We start from the raw sequence: 23,578 nt of genomic DNA, 5'->3' as shown, positions 1-23,578 counted from the left end.
TGTGTCTCAAAGCTCTCCTCTGAAGGCAGAAGTGGATGATATAATCTGGGAAGGATAATTTAACTCTAAAAAGCACAAAACTGGTTTAGCAAAAGTGGTGTCACAATCATGTTTGTGAACGCTACAACCCCCAACAGTATTAGTTTGATCAGTATCAAACTAGTTTATAGCTCTCTGATATACTGAACTGGTATGGAATCAGAATCTGGAAGACATTATCATATTATTATATAAACTATTATTTGAAAGAAAAGATAAAACATTAAATGTATCGAAAACCATCCTCCTTATCTTCACTGCTTTTAGTCTTTATTTCATATTAAAATGTAGAGTTACTGATAGCAAAGGCTTTATTTCCTGGTTACCTTCAGTAAGAATGTACCTGGCATATAATAAGCATATAATAAATACTTGATTCCTAAGTAGGAGATGACTTACCTTTCCCAGATTATCTTAATGACAGAGCTACACACAAAACTGAGCCTAACAGGGTGATAACACCATGGACATCCAAGTGTTTGTAGCTGGCTTTGTTTACTATTCAAAGAACACATTGTATTTATATTACAAAGATGACTCTAACTACATTATCATTTAATTTCTTTTAAGGATTTTATTAAAAGGAATGTTCTAATATTAATGACCATATGAGATGGATGAAAATAGTCAAACCACTATAATAAACATAATTTCAAGTATCTCCAAAATGTTAATTAGGAACTGAAGAGTGAAGTTTTCACTTAAACTAATCAAATTATTTTTAAATTAAAAACAAAAATAAGAAAGCTTATTGTGAAAAATAGAGAAAGCTCTGCTTTAAGCTGAAATGTGCGAATTTATTATCTTCTCATGATACATCAATGAAAAAAATTAGAAGAAAGGAAGGAAATAGTAATGCCGAAGAAGCTGAACAGTTCTACGAAGACCTACAAGACCTTTCAGAACTAACAACCAAAAAAGATGTCCTTTTCATTAGAGAGCACTGGAATGCAAAAGTACGAACTCAAGAAACACCTGGAGTAACAGGTAAATTTGGCTTTGGAGTACAGAATGAAACAAGGCAAAAGCTAATAGAGTTTTGCCAAGAGTACACTCTGGTCATAGCAAACACCCTCTTCCAACAACACAAGAGAAGACTCTACATATGGACATCACCAGATGGTCAACACCGAAATCAGACTGATTATATTCTTTGCAGCCAAAGATGGAGAAGCTATATACAGTCAGCAAACACAAGACTATAAGCTGACTGTGGCTCAGATCATGAACTCCTTACTACCAAATTCAGACCTATGAAGAAAGTAGGGAAAACCACCAGACCATTCAAGTATGACCTAAATCAAATCCCTATGACTATACATTGGAAGTGACCAATAGATTTAAGGGACTAGATCTGATAGACAGAGTGGCTGATAAACTATGGACGAGGTTCATGACATTGTAAAGGAGACAGGGATCAAGACCATCCCCAAGAAAAAGAAATGCAAAAAAGCAAAATGGCTGTCTGAGGAGGCCTTACAAATAGCTGTAAAAAGAGAGGAGAAAGGCAAAGGAGAAAGGCAAAGGAGAAAAGGAAAGATATACCCATTTGAATGCAGAGTTCCAAAGAATAGCAAGGAGAGATAAGAAAGCCTTCTCAGGTGATCAGTGCAAAGAAATAGAGGAAAACAACAGAATGGGAAAGACTAGAGATCTCTTCAAGAAAATTAGAGATATCAAGGGAACATTTCATGCAAAGATGGGCACAATAAAGGGCAGAAATGGAAGGGACCTAACAGAAGCAGCAGAGGTTAAGAAGAGGGGGCAAGAATACCAAGAAGAACTGTACCAAAAAGTTGTTCACGACCCAGACAATCATGACGGTGTGATCACTCACCTAGAGCCAGACATCCTGGAATGTGAAGTCAAGTGGGCCTTAGGAAGCATCATTGTGAACAAAGCTAGTGGAGGTGATGGAATTCCAGTTGAGTTATTTCAAATCCTAAAACATGATGCTATGAAAGTGCTGCACTCAATATGCCAGCAAATTTGGGAAAACTCAGCAATGGCCACAGGACTGGAAAAGGTCAGTTTTCAACCCAATCCCAAAGAAAGGCAATGCCAAAGAATGCTCAAACTACCTCACAATTGCACTCATCTCACACTCTAGTAAAGTAATGCTCAAAATTCTCCAAGCCAGGCTTCAGCAATACGTGAACCGTGAACTTCCAGATGTTCAAGCTGGTTTTAGAAAAGGCAGAGGAACCAGAGATCAAACTGCCAACATCCGCAGGATCATCAAAAAACCAAGAGAGTTCCAGAAAAACATCTATTTCTGCTTTATTGACTATGCCAAAGCCTTTGACTGTGTGGATCACAATAAACTGTGGAAAATTCTGAAACAGATGGGAACACCAGACCACCTGACATGCCTCTTGAGAAACTGTATGCAGGTCAGGAAGCAACAGTTAGAACTGGACATGGAACAACAGACTGGTTCCAAATAGGAAAAGGAGTCCGTCAAGGCTGTATATTGTCACCCTGCTTATTTAACTTATATGCAGAGTATATCATGATAAATGCTGGGCTGGATGAAGCACAAGCTGGAATCAAGATTTTGGGTGAAATATCAATAACCTCAGATATGCAGGTGACACCACCCTTACGGCAGAAAGTGAAGAAGAACTAAGGAGCCTCTTGATGAAGGTGAAAGAAGAGATTGAAAGAGTTGGCTTATACCTTAACATTCAGAAAACAAAGATTATGGCATCCGGTCCCATCACTTCATGGCAAATAGATGGGGAAACTGTGGAAATAGAGACTTTATTTTTGGGGGCTCCAAAAGCACTTCAGATGGTGATTGCAGCCATGAAATTAAAGGATACTTACTTTTTGGGAGAAAAGTTATGACCAACCTAGACAGCACATTAAAAAGCAGAGACATTACTTTGTCAACAAAGGTCTGTTTATTCAAGGCTATGGTTTTTCCAGTAGTCATGTATGGATGTGAGAGCTGGACTATGAAGAAAGCTGAGCACTGAAGAATTGATGCTTTTGAACTGTGGTGTTGGAGAAGATGGAGAAGGCAATGGCACCCTAGTCCAGTACTCTTGCCTGGAAAATTCCATGGATGGAGGAGCCTGGTAGGCTACAGTCCATGGGGTTGCTAAGAGTAGGACACGACTGAGCAACTTCACTTTCACTTTTCCCTTTCATGCACTGGAGAAGGAAATGGCAACCCACTCCAGTATTCTTGCCTGGAGAATCCCAGGGACGGCGGAGCCTGGTGGGCTGCTGTCTATGGGGTCGCACAGAGTCGGACACGACTGAAGTGACTTAGCAGCAGCAGTTGGAGAAGACTCTTGAGAGTCCCTTGGACTGCAAGTAGATCCAACCAATCAATCCTAAAGGAATTCATTCCTGAATATACATTGGAAGGGCTGATCTTGAAGCTGAAACTCCAATACTTTAGCCACCTGATGCAAGGAGCTGACTCATTTGAAAAGATCCTGATGCCAGGAAAGATTGAAGTGGGGAGAAGGGGATGACATAGGATGAGATGGTTGGATGGCATCTTTGACTCGATGGACATGAGTTTGAGTAAATTCTGAGAGTTGGTGATGGACAGGGACACCTGGTGTGCTGCAGTCCACGGGGTCGCAAAGAGGTGGACACAACTGAGAAACTGAACCAAACTGAACTGAATTGAAGGAAATTATTTTGAGTTAAGAAAAGAAATCCATTCAATTTAACTCCAATCTTAAATAGTGATAAGAAATATTATATATCCCCTCTCTGTTGCTTAGTCACTCAGTTGTGGGTCCAACTCTTTGCAACCCCATGGACTGGTACCTACCAGGTTCCTCTGTGCATGGGGATTCTCGAGGCAAGAATACTGGAGTGAGTTGCCATGCCCTTCTCCGGAGGACCTTCCCAAACCGGAGACCCAGCCCATGTCTCTCACACTGCAGGTGGATTCTTTACCATCTGAGCCACCAGGGAAGCCTTATATTTCTCCTAACATGGTACAAGCAGAAAAACACATCATCTCTTTTCAAAAGTGTTTAACCTGAATCTACATCAAGAAACAGCCAGAAGAGGGGGAGGGGGCTAAGATGACGGAGGAATAGGACGGGGAGACCATTCTCTCCCCACAAATTCATCCAAAGAACATGGGAACGCTGAGCAAACTTCACAAAACAACTTCTGAACACTGGCAGAGGACATCAGGCATCCAGGAAAACAGCCTATTGTCTTCGAAAGGAGGTAGGACAAAATATAAAAGATAAAAAGAGAGACAAAAGAGTTAGGGATGGAGACTCCTACTGGGGAGGGAGTTGTAGAAGAGGAGAAGTTTCCAAACACCAGGAAACCCTCTCACCGGCGGGTTTGGGGGAAGCTTTTGAATCTTGGAGGGCAACATAACCGGGAGGAAAAATAAATAAATAAAACCCACAGATTATGTGCCTAAAGGCAACTCCCAGCAGAGAAGTACCCTAGACGCTCGCATCTGCCACCAGCAAGTGGGGGCTGAACAGAGAGGAGCGGGCGGTACTGCTTAGGGTAAGGACCAGGCCCGAGTGCCCTCAGGGCAACCTGAGGGAGCTAATGTGAGACAGCAACCTAAACTGTGGGATAGCCAGAGAGAGAGAGAGAACTATTTTGCAGGAAGCCCAAATCTAAGGCACTGCCCGCTCACAGAACAAAGGACTGAGCAATACCAGAGAAGAGCTAGCCGGCTGTGGACCGCCCCATCCCCCCAACAGATGCACCGGGCAGGCGGGGCCAGCCGGAGCTGGAAAGGGGCAAACTCAGCCCCAAAGAGCAAAGACTTGAGATTGTGGATGGTTGACATCCGCTGGGAGGGTCGCAGACGGAGGCCAGCTACCCAGAACTGACACAAGGCACACCGGAGCCGGCTGCGCCCAGAAACTGAGGCTGGCAGCAGGGAGGTGATAAGTGGCACTGCCCCAACAGTGTGCTTGCCAAACACCTGGCTGCCTGAGCTGCTCCGACCGGGGATCAGCACAAAGCGCGGGCCCAACTGAGTCTGCGCCTTTGTGGAGTACCTGGGAACCTGAAACTGAGCGGCTTAGACATGGGAAGTGCACACATCTCAGGGCCTGCTCCCTGGCAGAGTAATCTGCAGCCTGAGCAGGGCAGACTGGGAAAGCACACACTCCGTGAGTGGGGGAAACCCAGTGCGGCCCAGACACTGCAAGCTCTCCACACACATGCCAGTCATATTGGTTTGCAGTGATCCTCCCTCCCCACAGCACGACTGAACAAGGGAACCTAAAGAGACCACCTCCGCCCCACTGTGTCAGGGTGGAAATTAGACACTGAAGAGACCTGCAAAGTGAAGCCAAATAAACAGAGGAAACCACTTTGTAAGTGACAGGTGCAACAGATTAAAATCCCTGTAGTTAACACCGACTACATTGAAAGGGGTGTATAGATCTTGAAAAGTATAAGCAGGAACAAGGAACTATCTGAAACTGAACTGACCCCACACTGCTCACAACACCTCCAGAGGAAGTCCTGGATATATTTTTACTATTTTTTTTTAATTAAAAAATTTTTTTTTCTTTTTTCTTTAAGACCTCTATTACACCTTTAATTTTTATTTTTATAACTCACTATTACCTTGAAAAAAAAAGAACCTATTTTTAAAGCAAACTGCATATATATATCTTATACTTTTTGTGATTTTGGTATTTTTAATATTGTTTTTTTTTAAGAGTCTAACCTCTATGCTAGATTTTTAATCTGTTTTATAGTATTTGATATCAATTTTGTACATTTAAGAACCCAATCTTTAGTACTCATTTTTACTCAGGAGTGTGATTTCTGGCTTGATTACTCTCTCTCCCTACTGACTCTCTTCTTTTATCCCCGGGCACCTCTATCTTCACCACCCCCTCCCCCCACCAACCCAATTCTGTGAATCTCTGTGGGTGTTCTGAGCACTGGAGAACACGTAGGGAACAGAGTACTGCCCAGATCGCTCTCTCTCCTCTTGATTCCCCCCTTTCTACTCACCCTCATCTCTATCTCCCTCCTCCCTCCTCTCTATGTAACTCCATAAACCTCTCTGAGGGTTCCACACTGTGGAGAGCACATAGGGAAGTGCTTACTGGCTAGATTGTTCTCTCCACGTTTGAGTGCCCCTCTTTTCCTCCTGGTGACCTCTATCTCCCTCCTCCCTCTTAACCTCTCCATGTAACTCGGTGAACCTCTCTAGGTATCTCTCACTGTGGAGAATCTTTTCACCATTAACCTAAAAGTTTTATTATCAGTGCTGTATGGATGGAGAAGTCTTGAGGCTACTGCAAGAATAAGACTGAAAACCAGAAGCAGGAGGCTTAAGCCCAAAAAATGGGAACACCAGGAGAACTCCTGACTCCAGGAAACATTAATTAATAAGAGATCATCCAAAAGCCTCCATACATACACTGAAACCAAATTCCACCCAAGAGCCAATAAGTTCCAGAGCAAGACATACCATGCAAATTCTCCAGCAACGAAGGAACATAGCCCTGAGCATCAATATACAGGCTGCCCGAAGTCACACCAAACCCACAGACATCTCAAAACTCACTACTGGACACTTCATTGCACTCCAGAGAGAAGAAATCCAGCTCCACCCACCAGAACACCAATGCAAGCTTCCTCAACCAGGAAACCTTGACAAACCAATCATCCAACCCCACCCACTTTATTGTGGAGGGAGGAACCTCCACAATAAAGAGGAACTTCAAACTACCAGAGTATAGAAAGGCCACCCCAAACACAGCAATCTAAACAAGATGAAAAGGCAGAGAAATACTCAGCAAATAAAGGAAAATGATAAATGCCCACCAAACCAAACAAAAGAGGAGGAGATAGGGAATCTATTTGAAAGAGAATTTAGAATAATGATAATAAAAATGATCCAAAATCTTGAGAACAAAATGGAGTTACAGATGAATAGCCTGGAGACAAGGATTGAGACGATGTAAGAAAGGTTTAACAAGGACCTAGAAGAAATAAAAAAGAGTCAATATATAATGAATAATGAAATAAAGGAGATAAAAGACACTCTAGAGGGAACCAACAGTAGAATAACGGAGGCAGAAGATAGGATAAGTGAGATACAAGATAGAATCGTGGAAATAAAGGAGGCAGAGAGGAAAAAAGAAAAAACAATGAAAAGAAATGAGGAAAACCTCAGGGACCTCTGGGACAATATGAAACACCCCAACATTCGAACCATAGGAGTCCCAGAAGAAGAAGACAAAAGGAAAGGCCATGAAAAAATACTCGAGGAGATAATAGTTGAAAATTCCCCTAAAATGGGGAAGGAAATAGTCACAGAAGTCCAAGAAACCCAGAGAGTCCCAAACAGGATAAACCCAAGGCGAAACACCCCAAGACACATATTAATCAAATTAACAAAGATCAAACACAAAGAACAAATATTAAAAGCAGCAAAGGAAAAACAACAAATAACACATAAGGGGATTCCCATATGGATAACAGCTGATCTTTCAATAGAAACTCTTCAGGCTAGAAGGGAATGGCAGGACCTACTTAAAGTAATGAAAGAGAATAACCTACAACCCAGATTACTGTACTCAGCAAGGATCTCATTCAGATATGAAGGAGAATTCAAAAGCTTTACAGACAAGCAAAAGCTCAGAGAATTCAGCACCACCAAACCAGCTCTTCAACAAACGTTAAAAGATCTTCTCTAGACAGGAAACACAGGAAGGGTGTATAAACACGAACTCAAAACAACAAAGTAAATGGCAACGGGACCATACTTACCAATATTACCTTAAATGTAAAAGGGTTGAATACCCCAAACAAAAGACAAAGACTGGCTGAATGGATACAAAAACAAGACCCCTATATATGCTGTCTACAAGAGACCCACCTCAAAACAAGGGACACATTCAGACTGAAAGTGAAGGGCTGGAAAAAGATATTTCATGCAAATGGAGACCAAAAGAAAGCAGGGGTCGCAATACTCATTTCAGATAAAATAGACTTTAAAATAAAGGCTGTGAAAAGAGACAAAGATGGACACTACATAATGATCAAAGGATCAACCCAAGAAGAAGATATAACAGTAACAATTATAAATGTATATGCACCCAACATAGGAGCACCACAATGTGTAAGGCAAATGCTAACAAGTATGAAAAGGGAAATTAACAATAACACAATAATAGTGGGAGACTTTAATGCCCCACTCACACCTATGGATAGATCAACTAAACAGAAAACTAACAAGGAAACACAAACTTTAAATGATACAATAGACCAGCTAGATTTAATTGATATTTACAGGACATTCCACCCCAAAGCAATCAATTTCACCCTTTTCTCAAGTGCAAACGGAATCTTCTCCAGGATAGATCACATACTGGGCCATAAATCTAGCCTTGGTAAATTCAAAAAAATTGAAATCATCCCAATCATCTTCTCTTACCACAATGCAGTAAGATTAGACCTCAATTACAGGAAAAAAAACTATCAAAAATTCCAAATATGGAGGCTAAACAACACCCTTCTGAATAACCAACAAATCACAGAAGAAATCAAAAAAGAAATCAAAATATGCCCAGAAACGAATGAAAATGAAAACACAACAACCCAAAACCTCCGGGACAACATAAAAACAGTGCTAAGGGGAAGGTTCATAGCAATACAGGCATACCTGAAGAAACAAGGAAAAAAATCAAATAAATAACCTAACTCTACACCTAAAGCAACTAGAGAAGGAAGAAATGAAGAACCCCAGGGTTAGTAGCAGGAAAGAAATCTTAAAAATTAGGGGAGAAATAAATGCAAAAGAAACAAAAAAGACCATAGGAAAAATCAACAATACTAAAAGCTGGTTTTTGAAGAAGATAAACAAAACTGACCAATCATTAGCAAGACTCATCAAGAAACAAAGGGAGAAGAATCAAATCAACAAAATTAGAGATGAAAATAGAGATCACAACAGACTCCACAGAAATACAAAGGATCATAAGAGACTACTACCAACAGCTATATGCTAATAAAACAGACAACTTGGAAGAGATGGACAAATTCTTAGAAAAGTATAACTTTCCAAAACTGAACCAGGAAGAAATAGAACATATTAACAGACCCATCACAAGCACAGAAATTGAAACTGTAATCACAAACCTTCCAGCAAACAAAAGCCCAGGACCAGATAGCTTCACAGCTGAATTCTACCAAAAATTTAGAGAAGAGCTAACACCTATCTTACTCAAACTCTTCCAGAAAATTGCAGAAGAAGGTAAACTTCCAAATTCATTCCATGAGGCCACCATCACCCTAATTCCAAAACCAGACAAAGATCCCACAAAAAAAGAAAACTATAGGCCAATATCACTAATGAACATAGACGCAAAAATCCTTAATAAAATTCTAGCAAACAGAATCCAACAACATATTAAAAAGATCATACATCATGACCAAGTGGGCTTTATTCCAGGGATTCAAGGATTCTTCAATATCTGCAAATCAATCAATGTAATATATCACATTAACAAATTGAAAGATGAAAACCATATGATTATCTCAATAGATGCAGAAAAAGCCTTTGACAAAATTCAACATCCATTTATGATAAAAACCCTACAGAAAGCAGGAATAGAAGGAACATACCTCAACATAATAAAACCTATATATGACAAACCCACAGCAAACATTATCCTCAATGGTGAAAAATTGGAAGCATTTCCCCTAATGTCAGGAACAAGGTAATGTCAAGGGTGCCCACTCTCACCACTACTATTCAACATAGTTTTGGAAGTTTTGGCCACAGCAAACAGAGCAGAAAAAGAAATAAAAGGAATCCAGATAGGAAAAGAAGTAAAACTCTCACTGTTTGCAGATGACATGATCCTCTACATAGAAAACCCTAAAGATTCTACCAGAAAATTACTAGAGCTAATCAATGAATGTAGTAAAGTTGCAGGATATAAAATTAACACACAGAAATCCCTTGCATTCCAATACACTAACAATGAGAAAACAGAAAGAGAAATTAAGGAAACAATACCATTCACCACTGCAACAAAAAGAATAAAATACTTAGGAATATATCTACCTAAAGAAACAAAATACTTCTATGTAGAAAACTATAAAACACTGATGAAAGAAACCAAAGAGGACACAAACAGATGGAGAAATATACCGTGTTCATGGATTGGAAGAATTAATATAGTGAAAATAAGTATACTACCCAAAGCAATCTATAGATTCAATGTAATCCCTATCAAGCTACCAATGTTTCATAGAACTAGAACAAATAACTTCACAATTTGTATGGAAATACAAAAAACCTCGAATAGTCAAAGCAATCTTGAGAAAGAAGAATGGAATTGGAGGAATCAACCTGCCTGACTTCAGGCTCTACTACAAAGCCACAGTCATCAAGACAGAATGGTGCTGGCACAAGGACAGAAATACAGATCAACAAAATAGAAAGCCCAGAGATAAATCCACGCCCCTATGGACAACTTATCTTTGACAAAGGAGGCAAGAATGTACAATGGAGAAAAGACAATCTCTTTAACAAGCGGTGCTGGGAAAACTGGTCAACCACTTGTAAAAGAATGAAACCAGAACACTTTCTAACACCATACACAAAAATAAACTCAAAATAGATTAAAGATCTAAACATAAGACCAGAAAGTATAAAACTCCTAGAGAAAACATAGGTAAAACACTCTCCAACATAAATCACAGCAGGACCCTCTATGACCCACCTCCCAGAATATTGGAAATAAAAGCAAAAATAAACAAATGGGACCTAATTAAAATTAAAAGCTTTTGCACAAAAAAGGAAACTATAAGCATGGTGAAAAGACAGCCTTCAGAATGGGAGAAAATAATAGCAAATGAAGCAACGGACAAAGAATTAATCTCAAAAATATATAAGCAACTCCTGCAGCTCAATTTCAGAAAAATAAACGACCCAATCAAAAAATGGGTCAAAGAACTAAACAGATATTTCTCCAAAGAAGACATACAGATGGCTAACAAACACATGAAAAGATGTTCCACATCACTCATTATTAGAGAAATGCAAATCAAACCACAATGAGGTACCATTTCACACCAGTCAAAATGCTGCTGCTGCTGCTGCTGCTGCTGCTAAGTCGCTTCAGTCGTGTCCGACTCTGTGCGACTCCATAGACAGCAGCCCACCAGGCTCCGCCGTCCCTGGGATTCTCCAGGCAAGAGTACTGGAGTGGGGTGCCATTGCCTTCTCCACAGTCAGAATGGCTGCTATCCAAAAGTCTACAAGCAATCAATGCTGGAGAGGTGTGGAGAAAAGCGAACCCTCTTACACTGTTGGTGGGAATGCAAACTAGTACAGCCACTATGGAGAACAGTGTGGAGATTCCTTAAAAAACTGGGAACAGAACTGCCATATGACCCAGCAATCCCACTGCTCGGCATACACAGCGAGGAAACCAGAATTGAAATACGTGTACCCCAATGTTCATCACAGCACTGTTTGTAATAGCCAGGAGATGGAAGCAACCTAGATGTCCATCATCAGACGAATGGATAAGGAAGCTGTGGTACATATACACAATGGAATATTACTCAGCCATTAAAAAGAATACATTTGAATCAGTCTATTGAGATGGATGAAACTGGAGTCCATTATACAGAGTGAAGTAAGCCAGAAAGAAAAACAACAATACAGTGTACTAATGCATATATATGGAATTTGAAAGACGGTAATGATAACCCAATATGGGAGACAGAATAAGAGACACAGATGCATAGAACAGTCTTATGGACTCTGAGGGAGAAGGTGAGGGTGGGACATTCTGAGAGAATAGCATTGAAACGTGTATATTATCATATGTGAAACAGAACACCATCCCAGGTTCTATGCATGAGACAAATGCTCAGGACTGGGACAATGGGATGACCCAGAGGGATGGGATGGGAGGGAGGTGGGAAGGGGATTCAGGATGGGAACACATGTAAACCCATGGCTGATTCATGTCAATGTATGGCAAAAACTACTACAATATTGAAAAGTAATTAGCCCCCAACTAAAATAAATAAATTAAAAAAAAAATCAACATATTCCTGAGAAACAAAAATAAATTAAAAAAAAGAAACAACCAGACAAATCCAAAATGTGAATCGTTCTAAAACACAACTGCCCTGGTCTATTCAAATAAGAGAGAAGGTCAATAAGAAGTCCTTAAAACTAACCAAAAACATGCAACATGCTTAAAAGAGACAAAAAAACGATAGCAAAGTACTAATTTCAGTGTGAACCTTGAATGGCTCTAGACTGGGAACAAGAGTGGACTGAAAAGATGCTCAAGAGCTCTTAAAGAACTTTTTGGAGAGATAATAAATTTTAACTGCAGATAATATGATATTCAGATTTTCAAGATCTTAGACATGACAAAGTTACTATGGCTATAAAGAACAATGCTCTTATTTTTCAAGGATACAGACTAAATTAAGCAGGATTCACTAGCATTCTATCTGCAGTTTAGTTTCAAAATAGTTCAGTAAAAAAAGTATGTTTATGTAAACATATGTATATATGTATATTCATGGACAGATAATAAACATGGCAAAAACTTAAATGGTATTCTTAGGTGAAAAATCTACCCAAATTGATGATAATACATTCACTTTGTGTAATACAGTAGTATAGCTTATACACCTGTTTGATATTAAAAACCCAAAGGGGTATTTCATTCATTCCTCTTTGTACACCTCTGTGCTTCACATGAACTACCCTGCTTTCCCAAAAACCAGTTCTCCCAAACTTCCCTGATTCTGCAGGACCCAAGATATATCATTAACAGTTTTAAAAATCAGGGTATTATTTTTTATTGAGTTGTAATTGCTACATTTTAAAATATACAACTCTAAATTCATGTATTTGTATGCTCAAACTTTTAACCTCCTACGTCCAATGTCTCTCCATGTTCCTCTAGTGCACAGTCAAGTGAAGAGAGAAAGGTATTCGTAAGTTTCTAGGACTCAGCTCAGTTCTATCTATTTAGCTAGTACTCAAATATCTAGTAAATGAAAGACATTAAAAATAAGCATTGTGGATGACAATGTACATTTTGGAAGCTGGCTGAATGATTCTGTTTAACATTTTTATTCAGAGTGATGACAAAAAGAGTGGCTAATTATTCATGAGACAATAATATTTGGGAGTAGAATTCTGAAATTGTATTAATAAATGTAGTCAATATTCAGAATGATTCCACATTTTATAAGGAAGTATTTTAAAATAAAAAACTCTATAGGAGAAACAGCATTTATAAAAACACATTCACATAGGGTATTAAAGCTATTAAAAATGGGTAAGGAAAATAGAGACCAAATCTGTTTCTAGTAAATAGAACAAAACACAAATGTGCATTCTGAAATCCAAAGTTAACATAACTGCTACAACAGAGATAATTAACTTAAAGTACCAGAAGAGAAAAATGAGAATATTCCTGTTTCATGGAAGAAAAGTTGTGGGGTTGCATTGCAAATACTGAGAGAAACCCTGACAAACTGGAGGGGTCTAGATGGTATTGAGAATAATGAAGGTAGAGAATGAAAATGTTAAAAGTGAGAGATGTTTTAAGTTTATGACCAAGAAGTAAGAAAACTACAAGATGATAACCAGCTTTTCTTCATCACTTTTCCTCTCTCATCTCACTATTCAATTCGTATGTAAACTCTTGAGTTCAATCTTCACAACAGTATGTTATATAATCTTTCTCTACTTCCATTGCTATAATCACAATCCAAGTTTAGCTAGTCTGTATTTCTTCAATTGCCTTATAACTGTTTTCTTTTATTTTTATCTTCCATTTTCCAGTCTTTATCCACAAAGTAATTAACAGATTCACACTTTAAAACTGTAAATCAAAAATCTTTCCCTTCTTCTATAACACATAGAATTACTACCTAAACTACGTAACACTGCCTACAAGAACCATTGTGGGCTTCCCCAGTGACTCAGCAACAAAGAAGCTTCCTGTCAGTGCAGGAGACACAGGTTTAATACCTGGGTCTGGAAGATCTCCTGGAGATGGAAACAGTAATCCATTCCAGTATTCTTGCCTGGAGAATCTCATGGACAGAGGAGCTTGGTGGGCTAAAGTCCAGGGGGTGGCAAAGAATCAGACGTGACTAAGCAACTATATAACAACAAGCAAGTACATCTATAATTCCATACCTTATCATTTTCCTGAATTTATTACCACAGATATTCCTTTCCTTTGTATTGCTACAGCCATTTCTGTCCCATAAACACATGAAACTTGTTCTTATCTAAGGCTTTCACTTGTTTTCAGGATCTGAAATGCTTTTACTCCTAGCTCTTCTGCTAGTTTTCTTTTTTATGATTCTGGTCCATTATAGAAACCACGCTCTCATAAACCACTTGCACAAAAGGAGCATTCTCCATGAACTTAACCAAAAAACAAATTTGTAAAAATATACTTTACAAATATTACTTAATCACAACTCATTTATAATCTTGATTATAATCATAATCTTATTTGTTTAACTAGCTCTACTAGATTAAATCACACAAAGAAAGAGATTGTTTTTTACATTCCACAGTATCTATCTTATTGCCAGGAACATTGTCAAGAATAATACAGTTTGTGGTTCTCAAATATTTGATGAATGTGATTAACTGTGCATAAAACCTAAAGAAAACATACGTCAAAAAGAGACAGATGGAACATTTGGATCACCCTATAATTATCTGCATGAATTAGAGACGATGGTCATATTGAAATTATCAAATGACCACTCATAAATTGGGGATCTATAATATGAATTACTGCCTTAGTTCAGAGTTTGAGTGATGGATGCCTTTTCAAACTTTTCTAATTTTAAATCTCAAACATTTAAAGAAAACGGAATGAGTCAATAAGTAAAATAGTGCAATTTTTGTTTGGATATATTTGTTAGAAGAAAATTTTGAAAATAAATTCAAAATTAGCACTATTTTTTAAGATAGTAGTTCGTGAGACTAACTAGACTAGCTAGTCTAACGGTAGACTAAATCTTTGTCTACCATTCACAAAATTCACAAACACAGAAGTGGTAAAAGGACTTAAAAACAACAGCAAAAAATAGTAACTTAAATATTTAGCCTGTAATTTCCAATATTCATTTGATGATGGCATGAGGGGAGAAGATGTGAAAGAAAAACATATAAACTGAAGTTTGGAGAAACACTGGTAAGTGGTTCTTCCTGAAAAAATGTACCAACAGACTCCAAAAACATCATGGTTCCATTCTACACCAACACAATAATAAACCAGGTAAATTTTCTGCTTTTGTAACTTTTTTGTTGTGCAAGTCAATCTCTGATTTTGTAAACTTAGGTTTACAATATATACTAGTCTTTTAAGTGGGCTGGTGGCTCAGGCGGTAAAGCGTCTGCCTGCAATGCGGGAGACCCAGGTCCGATCCCTAGTTGGGAAGATCCTCTGGAAAGGGAAATGGCACCCCACTCCAGTACTCTTGCCTGGAAAATCCCATGGGTGGAGGAGCGTGGTAGGCTACAGTCCATGGGGTCGCAAAGAGTTGGACACAACTGAGCGACTTCACTTTCACTAAATGGGCAAAAGCATTATGTCTAAAAAAACAATGTACATACATTAATTAAAAGTGACCTATTGCAAAAAAAAATTACAAACCATCACCTCAACTTTCAGCAAGTCAAAAGCTTCTTGCAACAGTAACATAAAGGATCCCTAATCGCCGATCACTACCAGAAATGTAACAATCAAGAAAAATCTGAATTACTGTGAGAATTACCAAAATGAGACATTGGGGCAGGAAAGAAAGTGAGCAGGAAAGAAATGGTGCTGACACTTGTTCAATACTGGGTTGCCACACATCAATTTGTAAAACACACAGAATCTGCAAAGTGCAGTCAGGTAAACAGCAATAAGATGATGCATGTCTTATTCTAAATACACCTACAAAAGAAATGGAACAGAAACCTAAGGTAACAAATGAGCAATTACTAGACTATATATACATACATATATATTTAAACTGTTAACCTATTAAATTTATGAATGGATCAAGAAGAAAGGGGATAATATGATTACAGTAGAAAATTTAAATAGTTAAGACTGTTTAAAATGCTAATTTCTTTATGAGATATTTATAATATTCTCACTCCCTATGCTTCAGACAGACTTCCAATATTAAAACTAAAGGGGTCCTAGGACATCAATTTGGTCAAAAGTTAAGAAAAAGGACACATATATGAGTTACCTAGTAAAGAACCATGTACGCCTTCATTATTCTCTATGCCACAATAATCAGTCTATTTTAAAAGAAACAAAGTATTTTTTAACATGTGACTACTCCTATTAAATATTTCAGGGCTACTTTACCATCTGATATCAACTGATATAAATCTTTGGGAGAAAAACATTCATTAGGTAACATTCTTTACCATATTCCCCATCCTCCATTTTCTCCCGACCATAAGCATCCAAAAGAAGAACTACAGAAACTTTGGAAAAGACTTACTTAATCATTTCAAAAAGCTTGGGATCTGAAACTTTGATGTTTCGTGCCATATTCCAGGAGAGATGAACCATGGGTACTACTGACTTTACACTTTGCAATTTGTTCCACTCATACCGTTCCACTGCCAATTTATACTGGCTGGCTAGGATGGGAAAAAAAATTTAAGTTAAAAATGAAAGTAACAAAATATATGAACAGAATCATTGTCACCACTCAGGTGATCATTTTAACAGTAATTCTGAAAAACTAAAAACACTAAAATATGGTTGTCATAAAAATTATAGTGAAAAATTGTCATTAAAGAACACTTCTTCAATTGCTAGTTGTGTCCAACTCTTTGCAACCCCACAAACTGCCACATGCCAGAGTCTTCACAATCTCCCACAGTTTGCTCACATTCATGTCCACTGGGTTGTTGATGCTATACTACCATTTCAACCTCCATCACCCCACTCTCCTCCTGCCCTCAATCTTTCCCAGCGTCAGGGTCTTTTCCAAGAGTCAGCTGTTTATATCAGGTGACCAAAGCACTGGAGTTTCAGCTTCAGCATCAGTCCTTCCAATGAATATTCAGGGGCTGATTTACTTCTGGACTGATTGGTCTGACCTCCTTGCAGTGGAAGGGATTCACAAGAGTCTTCTCCAGCAACACAATTTGAAAGCATTAATTCTTCTGTGCTCAGCCTTCTTTATGATCCAACTCTCATATTCGGACATGACTACTAGAAAAACCAGAGTTTTGACTATAAAGACCTTTGTTGTCAAAGTGATGTCTCCACTTTTTAATATGCTGTCTGGGTCTGTGATAGCTTTTACTCCAAATAGCAAGCCTCTTTTAATCCTGTGGCTATGCTCACTGTCCACAGTGATTCTGGAGCCCAAGAAAATAAAATCTACCACTGATTCCAATTTTTACTCATCTATTTGCAATGGAGTGATGGAACAGGATGCCATGACTTTAGTTTTTGGAATGCTGAGTTTTAAGTCAGTTTTTTCACTCTTTTCTCTCACCCTCATCGAGAGGCTCTTTAGTTCCTCTTCTTTCCGCCATTAGGGTGGTATCATCTTCCTATCTGAGGTCACTGATATTTCTACCACCATCTTGATTCTAGCTTGTGATCCCACCAATCTCCCATTTCTCATGATGTACTATGCACAGAAGTTAAATAAGCAGGGAAACAATATAAAGCCCAGATGTATTCCTTTCCAAATTATGAACCATTCTGCTGTTCCATGTCTAGTTCTAATTCTTGCTTCTCCTTACAAGTAGGTTTCTCAGAAGACAAGTTAAGGTGGTATGGTATTCTCATCTCTTTAAGAATTTTCCAGTTTCTTGTGATCTACACTGTTAAAGGCTTTATAGTAGTAAGTAGAGGTTTTTCTGGAATTCTCTTGTTTCTCTGTAGCCCAAGAGATGTTGGCAATTTGATCTCTGTGGTTCCTCTTCTAAATCCAGCTTGGACATCTGGAAGTTCTCGGTTCACAAACTGTTAAAGCCAAACCTGAAGTATTTTGAGTATTACCTTGCTAGGATGTGAAATAAGTGAGAATGTACAGTAGTTTGAACATTCTTTGGCACTGCTTTTCTTCAGGATTGGAATGAAAACTGACCCTTTCCAGTCCTGTGGCCATTGCTCAGTTTTCCATATTTGCTGGCATATTCAGGGCAGCAGTTTTAACAGCATCATCTTTTAGCTTTTGAAATAGCTCAACTGGAATTCCATCGCCTCCACTAGCTTTGTTTGTGAAAGCCTTCCTAAGTCCCACTTAACTTCACAATCCAGGATGTCCAGCTCTAGGTGAGTGACCACAAGATGTGTTTATCAGGATCATTAAGACCTTTTTTGTACAGTTCTTCTGTGTTTTCTTGCCACCTCTTCTTAAATCTCTTTTGCTTCTGTTAGGTCCATACTGTTTTTGTTTATTATTGTCCCCATCATTATATGAAATGTTCCCTTGGTATCTCTAATTTTTTTGGAGAGATCACCACTCTGTCCCATTCTACTATTTTCCTCTATTTTTCATTTTTTTCTGCATTGTTTACTTAAGAAGGGTTTCTTATCTCTCCCTGCTGTCCTCTGGAGCTCTGCATTCAGTTGGGTTTATCTTTCCCCTTAGCCTTTCACTTTTCTCCTTTTCTTAGCTATATGGAAGGTGCTCTCAGACAACCACTTTGCCTTCTAGCATTACTTTTTCTTGGGATGGTTTTGGTCACTGCTTCCTGTACAATGTTACAAACCTCTATCCATAGATCTTTAGGCACTCTATCAGGCTAAAAATCCCTTGTATCTATTTGTAACATCCACTGCATAATAATAAGGGATTTAATTTTGGTGATATCTGAATGGTCTAGTGGTTTTCCCTACTTTCTTTAAATTAAGCCTTAACTTTGCTTTACAAAGCTCATTATCTGAACCACAGTCAGCTCCAGGTCCTGTTGCTGCTACTGTATAGAGTGTCTCCATCTTTGGCTACAAAGAATGTAATCAATCTTATCTTGGTATTGACCATCTGAAGACGTTCACGTGTAGAGTCATCCCTTGTGTTGTTGGAAGTGAGTTTTTGCTATGACCTGTACGTGCTCTTGACAAAACTCTGTTAGCCTTTGCCCTGCTTCATTTTATATTCCACGGTCAGGTATCTCTTAACCTCCTACTTTCACACTCCAGTCCCTTATGATAAAAAGGACACTTTTTTTGGTGTTAGTTCTAGAAGATCTTGTAGTTCTTCATAGAACTGTTCGACTTCAGCTTCTTGGCACTGCTGACTGGGCCAGAGACTTGGGTTACTGTGATGTTGAATGGTTTACCTTGGAAACAAAACAGATCATTCTGTCATTTTTGAGATTATATCCACATAATGCTTTGTTGACTATGAGACCTACGCCATTTCTTCCATGGGATTCTTGTCCAAAATAGTAGATGTAATGGTCATCTGAATTAAATTTGTCCATTCTCATTCCTTTTACTTCACTGATTCCTAAGAGTCAATGTTCACTCTTGCTATCTTCTGCTTGGTCACATCCAATTTATCTAGATTCAAGAAACTAACATTCTACAAATTATGTGTTAATTTGTGGAACTATGAATGAATTATGAACATGAATGCACATGAAATAGGCTACGCAATATATATTTTTTTACATCATCAGACTTTACTTTCCCCACCAGACACATCCACAACTGCACACTGTTTCCACTTCGGCTCAGCCTCTTCATTTCTCTAGACCCTTTTCTCAGGAGTAAGTTGGGCATCTATTATGTGGGGGCTAATCTTCTAGTATCGTATCTTTTTGACTTTTCATACTGTCCATTTGGTTCTCAAGGCAAGAATGGGGAAGTGGTTTCGCATTCCCTTCTCCAGTGGACCACAGTTTGTCAGAACTCTCCACCATGTGCCTGGTATTAGGCTTGCCTTTTTCACATCTCTGAAGCCCTCACTTTTTTGGACTAAAAGAATTTCTCACTTTCCAGATTAAAAGAATGAGGCTCTAATATTTCAAAACACTTATCCAAAGTCGCAAAATTAACAAACATAAACAAGCTAGGATTCATTCAGATCTTTCTGGCCCAAAATGCCAGACTTTTTCATCTTGCATATATTAAACAGAGTTTGACAAAACATCTCATGTGGTATATTAGAAAAAAAAAACAGTCTAAAAAATAATTATTCTGTTATGCTTTCCCCCAAGTTTTCTTTTATAAAAACAATATTCAATGCTCTAAAATATCAAAAGTATATTGTCTATATCTGGAAAAGCATACTTCTGTTATTTGGTAAAATTTACTCTTCTATGTACCTGTCTTAGCTAGAATTCACTCTCTGTATAGTAACAACTGTATTTCTCCTAGGACAAATTTGTTGAACTTTTAGTGAGTTATTTTCTAACTCATCATTAGAGAGAATTTTTAAAATGTACTATTACATTTATTACTGTTATTGTATTCTTTACAATACCTGTAAGTGGGCCAACATTCCAAGCAATATTGTTGCACCAGCCAACAGCCTGAACCCAGTGCACAGTGCCTGCATTTATCCAGACCAAATCTCCAGGTCTTTGAATAAACCTATATACAGGCACATTTGCTTCATAAAGATCTTCAAGATTGGGCCACCAAGAACTCATCAAAAAATTCAAATTATTTCTGAAAAAAATGAATAATGTTACTGGATAAAGGTTTTTTAATGTCTCATCAAAGATGAGAAGATACTTTTAATAGATTAATATGCTCTAACTTAATAAAACTTAATAGTACTGTCACAACTGTGTATTTCAAAACAGGGCTCTAGAATAGAATAGAAAAGTAACAACAGAGAGAATAGGTACACTTATTTACTTACTGAGGTATTATATGTCTAAACTTACTTTTCAAAAGTACAAATGTTAGATTTTCAAATTAGACTGAAAATAAATTAGGTTTTTAGTTTAATGTAGATTTTACTTAGGTATAATTCATGTACAATAAAATCCACCTATTAATGAGTGTTGACAAACAGGTAAGTACCATTACAATCAGGTACTCTGGGGCCCGATGCGCTCAGGGGCAATTGTTCAATTCTTGTCAAGCACAGTATAAACTTCAGCACTATTTCACCCAACATTACCAATATGAAACTGGAAAAATTTCCATTTAAAAAAAAAAGGATGCCAAAGATGGCACACAGATCAAACACCTTCAAAAATTCAAAACAGCAGTTGATTTTAAGATAACATGTTATCTGCAACCATAAAATAAACTATTGAAATTATAAACTTTAGAAGCAGTATCCTTCTACAAAATAAAATTATAAAACATGTCATTTCTACAATTTAAGATAAACTATTCTAACATTATTTTTTTATTACTCTGCAGTTTAAACTTTGGGGATATCACCTGTCTTTTCCAAGTACATTTGACCTAAGATATTTGAAATAGAAAAAAATTAAACCCTAAAAATAGTTGTGTGTTAGTTGCTCAGACATGTTCGACTCTTTGCAACCCCATGGACCGTGTCCTGCCAGGTTCCTTTGTCCATGGAATTCTCTAGGCAAGAATATTGGGAGTGGGTTGCCATTTCCTTCTCCATAAAAAAAGTTAGTTTCCTACTAAAAAGAATCACTGTAATGTAATGTATGTGTAAAAATTACCATATGATATAACTTAAACAAATAAATTCTATTTAAAAAATTCATTATAACAAAAGTAAACCTTATACGTAGGACAAAAAAACCTGATCATACATTACCAGTAATTGAGAGAACTTTGGAGTACTGTTTTTATAACCACTCTGACATACTTTTTAGTAAAGAAACTATGAGTAACTAGCCTCTAAAATGTTAAAGAATTTAGTATATGAAATACGTGTATCAATTTAAAAATAATCATACATGATATAAGTATGAGAATTACATTCAATTCTTAATCATGTTTTTACTATAACCTTTTCATTACCAACTCTGAAACAACAGCAGATAATTGCCCTTTATAATAACTTTCTTATAATTATTTTCAAAGAAAATTTAGTTTAGAAACCTACTTTTCACAGAAGTCATTTAGAACACCCCAATAACCTTCCGGAACAACAAACCATTCACAATCACCTGGACCAATATTTATGTTAACAGAACAGAAGTTGTTGTTTTCTTGGTGACCTAAAATGTAAAAGGAAAAACATCATGACGACTATAAATGCAATGAACAGTGTGTACATGTAGCAGTGTGTACCTGTCCAACCTAAACTCAATTAAAGAAATGTGCCATCAAATTACTGCACTGTTTTGAGGACTGAGTGACAACTAAGCGCTTACAGATTAATGAATGCCATATGAATAAGTAATAAATATTAGCTATTATCAGTATTACTACTTTCTTCTCTGTAAACTACCCCAACTCACACAGTATCAAAAATTAACAAATGAGGACACAGAGAACAAAGCCATGGTTGCTGAAAGGAAGGGTATGGGGAAGGAACAGTCAGGGAGCTTGGGATGGACATGGACAAACTGCTGTATTTAACACGGAGAACCAACAAGGACCTGCTGGACAGCACAGGGAACTCTGTTCAATACTCTGTAATATCCTAATGGTTCCCAGCGGGAAGGATGGGGGAAGGGATAGTCAGGGAGTTTGGGATGGACATGGACACACTGCTGTATTTAACAGGAAGAACCAACAAGGACCTGCTGGACAGCACAGGGAACTCAGCTCAATACTCTGTAATTACCTTATGGTTCCCAGGGGGAAGGATGGGGGAAGGGACAGTTAGGGAGTTTGGGATGGACATGGACACACTGCTGTGTTTAACATGGAGAACCAACAAGGACCTGCTGGACAGCACAGGGAACTCTGCTCAGTACTCTGTAATAACCTTATGGTTATCAGGGAGGAAGGATAGGGGCAAAGGATATTTAGCGAGTTTGAGATGGACATGTACACAGTGCTAGATAACTAAAACAAGGACCTGCTGTACAGCAAAGGAAGGGAACTCTGCTCAATACTCTGTAATAAACTTATGGTTACCATGAGGAGAATGGAGGGGAAGGGATAGTTAGGGAGTTTGGGATGGACATGGGCACACTGCCATGTTTAACATGGAGAACCAACAAGGACCTGCTGCCCAGCACAGGGAATTCTACTCAATGTGGCAGCCTGGAAGGGAGGAGAGTCTGGGGAAATATTGATGCACATGTGTATGTATGGGTGGAGTACCTTGCTGTCCATCTTAAACACTGTTAATCAGCTATATACTTCAATACAACATAAAAAGTTAAAAGAAAGAAATTAATGAATGAGATATGATTTTCAAAATGTAACTGGTGAGTTAGTAACCTTTTGAAGCTAAAACTACAATACTTTGGTCACCTGATGTGAAGAGCTGACTCATTTGAAAAGACCCTGATGCTGGGAAAGATTGAGGGCAGGGGGAGAAGGGGATGACAGAGGATGAAATGGTTGGATGGCATCACCGACTCAATGGACATGGGTTTGGGTGGACTCCGGGAATTGGTGATAGACAGGGAGGCCTGGCGTGCTGAAGTTCATGGGGTCACAAA

At 38.1% G+C, this 23,578-nt stretch overlaps 1 protein-coding gene across 37 annotated transcripts in view; it reads right to left on the bottom strand.

The window, feature by feature from the left end:
- The window catches only part of LOC145537620 (lysine-specific demethylase 6A-like), a 191,327-nt gene that overhangs the window by 17,247 nt on the left and 150,502 nt on the right, over positions 1 to 23,578 (bottom strand). For all 37 annotated transcript variants that reach the window (XM_081568362.1, XM_081568332.1, XM_081568337.1 and 34 more), the window contains 3 exons: positions 22,063 to 22,177; positions 20,503 to 20,690; positions 16,546 to 16,687 (listed from right to left, as the gene is read on the bottom strand). In XM_081568362.1, the coding sequence (XP_081424488.1) occupies positions 16,546 to 16,687; positions 20,503 to 20,690; positions 22,063 to 22,177 (445 nt within the window). The remainder of the gene's footprint in view (positions 1 to 16,545; positions 16,688 to 20,502; positions 20,691 to 22,062; positions 22,178 to 23,578) is intronic.

The sequence above is a fragment of the Giraffa tippelskirchi genome, chromosome Y, assembly GCF_054371585.1.
Source record: "Giraffa tippelskirchi isolate mGirTip1 chromosome Y, T2T-mGirTip1v1.2.pri, whole genome shotgun sequence".
Taxonomy (NCBI): domain Eukaryota; kingdom Metazoa; phylum Chordata; class Mammalia; order Artiodactyla; family Giraffidae; genus Giraffa; species Giraffa tippelskirchi.
This window is presented reverse-complemented; position numbering and strand designations above follow the sequence as displayed.